The 9,418-nt window shown below is 38.9% G+C and overlaps 1 protein-coding gene across 1 annotated transcript; it reads left to right on the top strand.

Moving 5' to 3' along the window:
* Positions 1 to 2,950: 2,950 nt before the first annotated feature.
* LOC134208363 (uncharacterized) lies at positions 2,951 to 4,130 on the top strand. Its single transcript, XM_062684354.1, has 3 exons — positions 2,951 to 3,248; positions 3,306 to 3,713; positions 3,780 to 4,130. Exons 1-3 carry the CDS (start codon positions 3,036 to 3,038, stop codon positions 3,900 to 3,902), a joined length of 744 nt encoding a protein of 247 aa, XP_062540338.1. The 5' UTR covers positions 2,951 to 3,035; the 3' UTR covers positions 3,903 to 4,130.
* Positions 4,131 to 9,418: the final 5,288 nt, after the last annotated feature.

Raw genomic sequence — 9,418 nt, 5'->3', positions numbered from 1 at the left:
GGTGATAGTGTTGTTTCGTCATTTGAAGCAGCATTTTATAATCGAAATGAGTGATATTGTCAACAACGTTCAGCTCCGATTTCCTACGGGTAATCCTCGACCATTTTGGGCGGAGATTGCTAAGTTTGTGAAGCAGTTGGATACGGATGTACGGTTAATGGAATCAGCGTATAGAACGGCGATGGACAGATCACTGTTCGTGAAATTCTCTACCCAGGAAGCGATGGCGCAAGCCTTGAGAATAAAAATACCGATCCAAGAAAATTCACATACAGAAATGGCAAGACGGTGGAAATATGAATGTGCGTCACGGGAACAAACGTAGAGTATGTCCGTGTTTTCGACTTGCCTCCGGAACTAAGCGATGCCACCTTGTCATTGGAGTTTGGCAAATTCGGAAAAGTGGAACGTGTTCTCCGCGAAAATTTTCAGCGGACTCGGGCCTCGGTCATATGTATACCGGTGTGCGTGGTGTGTACTTGGATGTGGAAACAGGCATTCCACCAGTGATCGACGTTGGTAAGGGAAGAAGAAAGAAGGAATAAGAAACAATGAAGAAGAAAGAAGGAAGAAACAAGAAGGAAGAAGGAAAAAAGAAGGAAGGAGGAAGAAGAAAGAAAGCAGAAGAAGGAAGAATAAAGAAGAAGGAAGAAGAAAAAGAAAGAAGAAAGAAGAGAGAAGGAATAAAGAAGAAGAAAGAAGTACGAGAGAAGAAGGAAGAAGTAAAAAGAAAGAAAGAACAAGGAAGAAGGAAGAAAGAAGAAGAAAGAAATAAGAAGGGAGAAGAAAGAAAAAATAAGGAAGAAGATAGAAGGATAATAGAAGAAGGATAATAGAAAAAGGAAAAAGATAGAAGGACGAAGGAAGAATGAAAAGAAAGAAGTATGAGATAAGAAGGAAGAAGGAAAAGAAAGAAGTATGGGAGAACAAAAATTAAGGGAAAGGAAAAAGCAAAAGGAAGAAGGAATTAAGAAGAAGGAAGGAGAAGATGGAAAAAAAGAAGAAACGATAAGGAAGAAGGAGAAAGAAGTAGGGAAGAAGAAGAAAGAGGGAATAAAGAAGAAGGCAGAAGCAAGAAGAACGAAGGAAGAAGTCAGAAGGAAGATGGTCAAAGGAAGAAGGAAAGAAAAAGAAGAAAAAAGGAAGAAGTATGAGAGAAGAAGGGAGAGATAGGAAGAAGAAGGAAAACGAAGAAGGAAGAAATAAGAAGGAAGAAGGACGAAGGGTGAAAGAAGAAATAATTGAGAAGGAAAGGAATAAAGAAGAAGCAAGAATAAAGAAAGAAGCAAGAAGAAAGAAAGAAAGGATAATGGAAGAAGGACGACGGGAGAAAGAAGGAAGGGAAAAGAAAAAAGAAAGAAGGAAGAGGGAAAAAAAGAAAGAAGAAGGAAAAAGGAAGAAAGAAGAGAAATGAATGAAGAAAGATGATGGAAGAAGAAAGAAGGGTGATGGAAGAAGATAGTAAAAGAAGCAGAAAGATAGAAGAAGGAGCAAGCAAAAAGGAAGAAGGAAGAAGGAGTAAGATGAAGGAAGAAAATTTTTCACTTTTTGCTTCTTTCTGCATATGGCCCGTTTACATATACGCTAGTTCTAGCGGACAATGCACTATCCGACAATACTAGCGCGATATTAGCATAATGTAAACACTATTAGCAGATGACAATTCCTGTTTACATTATGCTAATTTCGCGCTAGTATTGTCGGACAGTGCATTGTCCGCTAGAACTAGCCTATATGTAAACGGGCCATTAATCGGCCTAATGACTTTCGGCTAAATGTACTTCGGCCTAACGGCCTGACACCGTTTCAATCCTTCAAAAATGCATAGCCATTCGATACAAAAATGAATGTATGTTTGTTAGTGACGCTAAAACTTGAGACCAGCTGGACCGATCTTGACGGTCTCTTCGGATGGTTTGTTCCTTTTAGCTAAACGAAGGTTCAGGAAAACGATGTAAAATGCATACGAGTATTGTGAGCTCCTCGTCTGCTACTACTTGAGATCTGTCCATAGAAGTTTAGTTATTGGTTCGTTGTACCTATCAAGTTTACGACGATGAAAAGAGGCGCGTTCGTTCCAGCTACAACCCGAATGGAATTTCATCAACGTTCCGTTGTGTTACACTCTGAATTTAAAAACCTTATTTAGCGGCGCTTTCAAGAATACGTCGTTAAAGCCCTTGCAATTCAGGATATTGTGTTGGATTGAGTCGATTAATTTGGGAGGTGCAACTTGACAATTTGATCCAAAGCAATAATGTGTTTTAGTCCATAGATATGCATGGGTGATATTGTATGTATCGATTACCAAGCGTCCCCATATACATCATCCATCGACAACGGTTATTGAGTGAACCAATTCAGTTGTGGCAATAGGGTCTACCTTAAATAATCCCAATTATGAAACCCCGAATCAAACTGGCTCACTCCAGCCAATACGAATGTTTCTTGCCAAAAACAAACATTTCAGGCATTCCTTTTTACTTGTATTATCTTACGACCGAGCAAACACCAGCAGCATAACACTACAGCCGGTGCTGGTAGTAAAAGCAGAAGAAAATAAAACCTCATCGTACGTGACAAAACTGCTAATGCCAATTTCCCTTAGACAAAGTATCAGTCTTAATTCACCCACCTATTGTCAATGCAGTGTCGGAGGAGAAGCTTGTATTTTCCTCTTGCCCCCACTATCAATCACAGAAACGGTTGCATCGTATCCATGCGCCGATTCACGGCGCCAAAATTTTGCCCTCGGTGTTCGCTCGATGCTTCAAGTCAGCAGCAAATGTGTATGCTGGTTGCTACATCCGATTCGAATGTGGCCGAACTTTTCCGAATCTGTATTGAGGCAAATCAGTTCCTCCGTGTGCCGAACCCTACCCCCCCTGGTGCAATACCGGAAGGTCGTATATAAACTGTTGTGATTAAATTATCCACCATCAAAGCATCAATTTCATCCATCGTGAGCGCATCGAGCCCGTGAACAGAGCAACTTAAGAACATAGTGTTTAGAAGCAGAGTGCTGCGTCACCGAGATGGCATTTAAAATTATGATTTTTTCCGTTGCTCTTATTGGGCTCGCGGTGGCAAATCCTGCTGTGCAACCTGCCTTCTGGCAGGGAACTCCCATGGATGGGATGGTCGAAGAGATGCGATCCATGTGCAGCTCGGATAATGACTCTGGTGCCTGTCTGAAGTACAAAATAATGAACTTCCTGGATACTGTGTTCAAAAAGGATAACTTCCAGGTAATAAAGTGAGTTTTTCGGCAGGAGTTTAGGAGATTAATCGATTATGTTTTGCAGCTTTCCGATGACGTAGAAGTGCATGGAAACGGATATTCGGGAGCTGGAGCTCGCAGCAGCAGCGGAGTGTTGGATAACGTTGAGCAGTACCTGAAGAGCCACGATGTAACCTTCAAGCTGCCAGTTGCCGATGCCAAAGTTACCGTTTCGCCACGCAACATCGACAACGAAGAACTGAGCCTGACTGTCAGCTTCCCAAAAACATCCGGACGTAGCGCGGTTGAAGCCCGCAAGTCCAAGCTGAAGAAGATCGTCATCCCAATCATGGTCTTCGTTCTCCTCAAGGCCATGACTCTGATCCCAATGGCTCTCGGTATCTTGGGACTGAAGGCCTGGAACTCTCTGCAGCTGTCGTTCTTCTCGTTCATCGTCTCCGTCGGTTTGGCCATCTTCCAACTGTGCAAGAAGGTAACTTTACAAGTGGTTTAAATCTGATAATTGGAGAGACTGATCTTTGTTTTTTGTTTCGTTTAGCTCGCCGTTGACAACCACCACCCACACATCGCCGCCCACGGGCCATGGGATGCCGGCCGATCGTTGGCCGATGCTCCAGTCGAATACGTCGCTCAGGATCTGGCCTACAATGCCTACGCCTGAAAAGTGGCAGCACAGACTCACAGGAGAATCGAAACCAATAAGACTCAATAGTAACGCTCGGTACCCGAGCAGTGCTAGTAGTGACACCAAAAGTTTAGTGCGTGTAGTATCGAGCTAATTTATTTATTTATTTCCTCTTCACCCGAAATGAAGGATGCTTTGTTGTAACGAATTTATTGAAGTGCAATAAAAATACGAACGAATGTACCGTGATTTTTACAGGTTGAACGATGCTTGATGATTCGAAAGAACGCTTTGGCTTTGAACAACGGCATACTAGGTAGGGGAACGGTTCGACACTTCATCTCATAGCTCCTATTTCCATCCCATCAAAAACAAAGCAATTAAAAGAAATTTGGTTTGTTTCTTATTTTTGTGATTTTTTCACCAGTGAGCACGCGTGTTAGCAAAAAAAAGCGACAGCGATGATATGGTCCAGAGATATCATAAAACAATACTGCCCTCCTCTCCGAAACGGTAATTTTATGGATTAACCCAAAGTTTTACTATCGATGGATCTCAAATCCCTGTATCATGGTTAATTCGCCTCCTCCACGTACCGCATCCCACCATTGATAATACGCAGCACTAGTGTTCCACACTTCTAGTCTTGTTTACACTGCATATTATTTTCTTTGAAGTTTTGGCATTTTTTATCCTCCATAATTCATTTTTTTGGTATTGTCATTCTTGTTTACCAGTCTTCTAATTTCTTTTAAATTTTGATCTCTGATATTATCATCTCACTCCAAAAACAATGTTTTAATAAGCATCTTGTACCATTGCTCATAATATAGTAATCAATGAGAATGCTTGATTTCTTCTATTTTATCCAAAGTTTAAAGTAGTGTCTATCTTCTCACACTGTTAAACTGCCATATTTTGAAAAAATGAAGAATACGCCATTTTCCAAAAATGCTATCAACGAGTTGTATTCATTGAACTTGATAAGAAAATTATGTTGAGCTTTTTAGTGGAATGTTTTCACCTGTCATAAGACGAGTTTAAACAATCCCATTGAATTCCACCACTTAATTGTATCTTGACAGATACGTATTTCGACCTCAACACTGAAGACGGCCTTACTGTTGAGGTCGAAATACGTATCTGTCAAGATACAATTAAGTGGTGGAATTCAATGGGATTGTTTAAACTCGTCTTATGACAGGTTCATTGAACTTTTCAACAGAAAAATGAAAAATAGGAATGTTATGATTTGGCACATAGGTACGTCACTGTCACTTTTCCAATTCCAACTGCTTCAATTTGTGTAACATTTTATTTTTGATTAGTTTGGGTTTAACTTTTTAGAGAGCATTTATGGTTTTACCTTTCCATTCCAGTGCAATAACTTTTACTACATCAAAACGTGTCTAAATGTTACCTAACGGAGAAAGGTCGATTGGCCGAAAGTCATTCGACCAAAATCTGTTTGATCGAACAAACACAATCTGGTCGTTAATCTTTTAAGTCGTCGTCGTCGGCCGAAAATGTCGTAAGGCCAAACGGGTCATATAGTCATCAGTGTCATTTGGCCGAAAGGGGCATAGGGCTAAAAATGTCGTTTACTGAACTGATAATTGGGCCGAAAATACTGTAACACCTAATTTCGTCTAACGGAGTATATGACAGAACGGTCCACTTGACGGAATATGTCATTTGACCGAAAATGTCATATGCCCGAACAAGTCATACAACAAGTGTTATTTTTCCGAACAGAGATCGTACGACCGTAAATGTCGTTTGGCTTTTCCAATATTAAGCCAAACACGGACAACTGAAAATGTGTTCTTTCGCGAGAAAAAGCATCTTTTCCTTCTGGAAAATGGGTCTTCTAAACTATTTTTTCTGAAGAATAAACTTCTTAAAAATAAACATCTATGCATAAAAGCTTATTGTACACACATTTTTTTTCGTTCCAATGAATAAAATTGAAACTTTTAAAAATAAAAGGTAATCATAATTATACATAATATTCATTACTTTTTGTGAGCGGTTTCATTCTCTCACATAAGAACGTTTCTTTAAAGTCATTATTAGATTCCTTACATTCAAAATGTATAGGTGTTAATTCTTTTTTTATAGTGTAGGGCCAGACCAAACGAAAACAAGCACATGACCAAATAAATAATGCAACAATTTTAGGGCAATATTATTATTCTAGTTCATAGTGTAGCCACAGACAAACAGACATAACACATTGAACATTCACTCATCAAATTCATCGTCATTTAATTACTAACGACATCTGTTGATTTCAGTTAGTTGGGCAAATCACGAACCAGATGGCGGTAGTGAGCAAGTGTCAAACTCGAGCAAATCCGATGGCCACTAGTGACCGATTGGCCAACTAATGATTATTTGAATTACCCAGTAAATCAGTGAACGTTGGAAATTTGACGAGTGTTATGTCTGTTTGTCTGTGGTGTAGCGTACTTTTGTAGTATGCCATGATATCCCCTTTCCACCGTTCCAGTGCTAAAAATGACGTTAAAAATTTGCCACATTTTACTTTCAACCAAATCACATCATATTTTTTTTCCAACACATTTCCACTTTTCTCTTCTCACTTCTCAATCCTCTATTCTCACTTCTTATAGTGAGAAGTAAAAATTAAAAAAACGAGAAGTGACAAGTGATTAGTGATAAATGCGAAGTTATCAGTGATAAGTTATACGTCAACCTTTCAATTTCTCATTTTTCACTTCTTATTTCCTACTTCTTTTGTCTCACTTTTCACTTCTCTCGATGCAAAGCGGGATAGAAGAAATACATTAAAACATCTTACTTAGCAAAAAAGGGAAAAGTACGAAATAGAAGTAAGAAATTTTCACCTATTTCACCCCCTTCTCACTTCTTATTTCGAACTTGTCACAGTAAGAACTGAGAAATAAGAAGTGAAAAAAAATCAGTGAAAGGTGAGAAGTCTCAGTGTTAAAAGTGAAAAATGAGAAATAAGTCGACTCTTATCTCTCTCCTCAATCCTAATTTCTCGCTTCTCATTATTAATTCCGCACTTCTCATAGTGAGAAGTGAAAATGAGAAATAAGAAGTGAGAAATGATATATGATATATCTCACTGCTCGCTTCTCACTACTCATTTCTCATAAATACATTCACACTTCACAATTCTAACAGTGAAAAATTAGTATTTAGAAGTTAGACATTTCACTTCTTACAGCTCATGTTTCACTTCTCTGTCCCATTTCTCGCTTCTTACTTTTTACTGTGAGAAATAGGAAAATAGATGTGGGACGTACAACTTTTCATTTATTGCTTATTACTTCTCATTTTTTGTTAAATATCTTGGCTGTGCATATGCACAGCACATGTTTCGAAATGGACAAATTGATATGAAATTTGCGAAAAATAATCCACGTGTCTTGGAGGGACTCGAACCTTCCACCTCCTACTCTCTAGATAGGCGTGATAACCCCTACACAACAAGACCACTTAAAGGTCACGTTTGCGGAAAAGCCATCAGAATCCGAGTACCAACCTCCACCGCGGTTAGCTCTTTTTTGCAAATTGAGTGCGATCCTCTCGTTTAATAAACAATGTGCACTCGCTTGACTGTGGATATACAACAGTAAAGCACATGTGGAGATTGGACAAATCAAGCATCTGAAAGATATTCAATTTGCAAAAAAAGAGCTAACCGCGTTGGAGGTTGGTACTCGGATTCTGATACCAATGACCAATTCGGCCCAATGAGCTGTTCGACCAGGAGGTCTGTTCAGCCAGACAATCTTTTTGACTGTAAAACCTGCTCCAAATAATGTTTTTCGGCCGAATGCCATTTTCGGGCAAATAACATTTTCGGCTGGATAATGCTTTTGACGGTATGACCTATTCCAAACGTCATCATCAGTCAAACAAAATTTAATGCCGAATCATCTTTTCCGTCTAGCCTCTGTTTCGGTCAAATGACTTATTCGACCAAATGGTTAGTTTTCGGTCTAATAACCGAAAAGTTTAACGCGGCCAAATATGTCATTCGGCTTAGTGGCATTCGACCTAATTGCTTACGTCCGAATGACGTTCGGTCAAACATCCCGCTCAGACCAACTTCGAACTATTGACGTCGCGAATGAGAGGCCTCGATCAATACTTCGCATCTATTGTTGCCTCGTTGTTTGGTGTACAATGTACATACCGTCGTTCGGGGTGACATTGGGCCTAGGGGGTAAGATTGGGCCAAAAACGAAAAATGTTTCAACTCCTAATATCTCAGAAACTGTTACGAATTTTGATCAAAACTTCAAACGATTCGAAATTGTAGTAAGATTCACGTCTAGGAAACCACAAAATGAAATCCAAGAACTAATTGTGCTCGTACCATAATGCTTGGAATTTGAATGTAAAACTATTGATCCAATGAACCCGTATTAAAATAGTGTCAGGAATGCCCCACAAATCTATTACATAACTAGTTTTTAGATCGATGGATACCTGGTTATCATGTTACGATAATCTGTTGTTGTTTTATCGAATTTTATGAATATTTCTATAGCGGTTCTGGTTTTTCGTAGCAAAGAGCAATGCACGCTGAAGAGGGGTGAGATTGGGCCAAGCCTTTGGTTGATTTGCCATACATAGTTAGTAAGAGCCGTAATGTATAGGCAATTATTTTTTATGAACGATTGAATCGTTGCATCGTCACCGTTGAAATTTATTGTACTTGGCCCAATGTCCCCCCCTGTGAGGGGTGAGAATGGGCCAATTTTAAACAACATATAACTTTGAAGAATTTCCCTAATTTATTATTTTTCCCAACACAGTGATAAATTCATTGTTCAAGTTTGTACCAAACTAATTAAAACTTGATTCCAATGTTAACTACTAGAGCTTTGTAACAATTATCTTGAGCATATTACATTTTGGCCCAATGACACCCCCGTTGGCGGTATATAAAGTGTGCGGCTCATGCTGCTTTTTATTAATCACACCTTAATTGAATTTTGGTTGAATTTATTCTGCCTAGTGTTATGCCTTGCAACAAAATGAAAACTTTTGTGATCGTTTTCCAAGGCTCTCACAGATGTGGAAAATTTATCCACAGTACAAATAGCACGCAGCAGCCAATTTTTTAAAGTATCAAAGTTGCTTTTTTTAGGTATATTTTTTATACTCGACTAGCTGGCGCTTATTTTTCATTGAGTCTAAAAATAAGCGTAAGAGTAGATTTGTTTATGAGCGGTACAATACCGGCTGCCTCATATTCCGATGACTCGCTTTTAAATGGCCATTTTTGCTTTATTCATGTAATTTTCTCCATAGGAGCTTTGATTAATTTGTAATCTTGATCCTTGATGCCTTGATCCATTGTAAACCTTACTTCCATTTTTTGATAATAAATTAATAATTGAAATCAGTTTCTCCTGATGATTTAGAATATATGGAAACTTCTGTACCGCAAAACAATCCATTTTTTGTAATTTATCTGTAGAGTTCATTTTGTATTTTACCAATTTATATTTTCGATCCCATCCAAACGCCAAAGTGTTCACTACTTA

Source organism: Armigeres subalbatus, chromosome 1, assembly GCF_024139115.2.
Source record: "Armigeres subalbatus isolate Guangzhou_Male chromosome 1, GZ_Asu_2, whole genome shotgun sequence".
Lineage (NCBI taxonomy): Eukaryota > Metazoa > Arthropoda > Insecta > Diptera > Culicidae > Armigeres > Armigeres subalbatus.
This window is presented reverse-complemented; position numbering and strand designations above follow the sequence as displayed.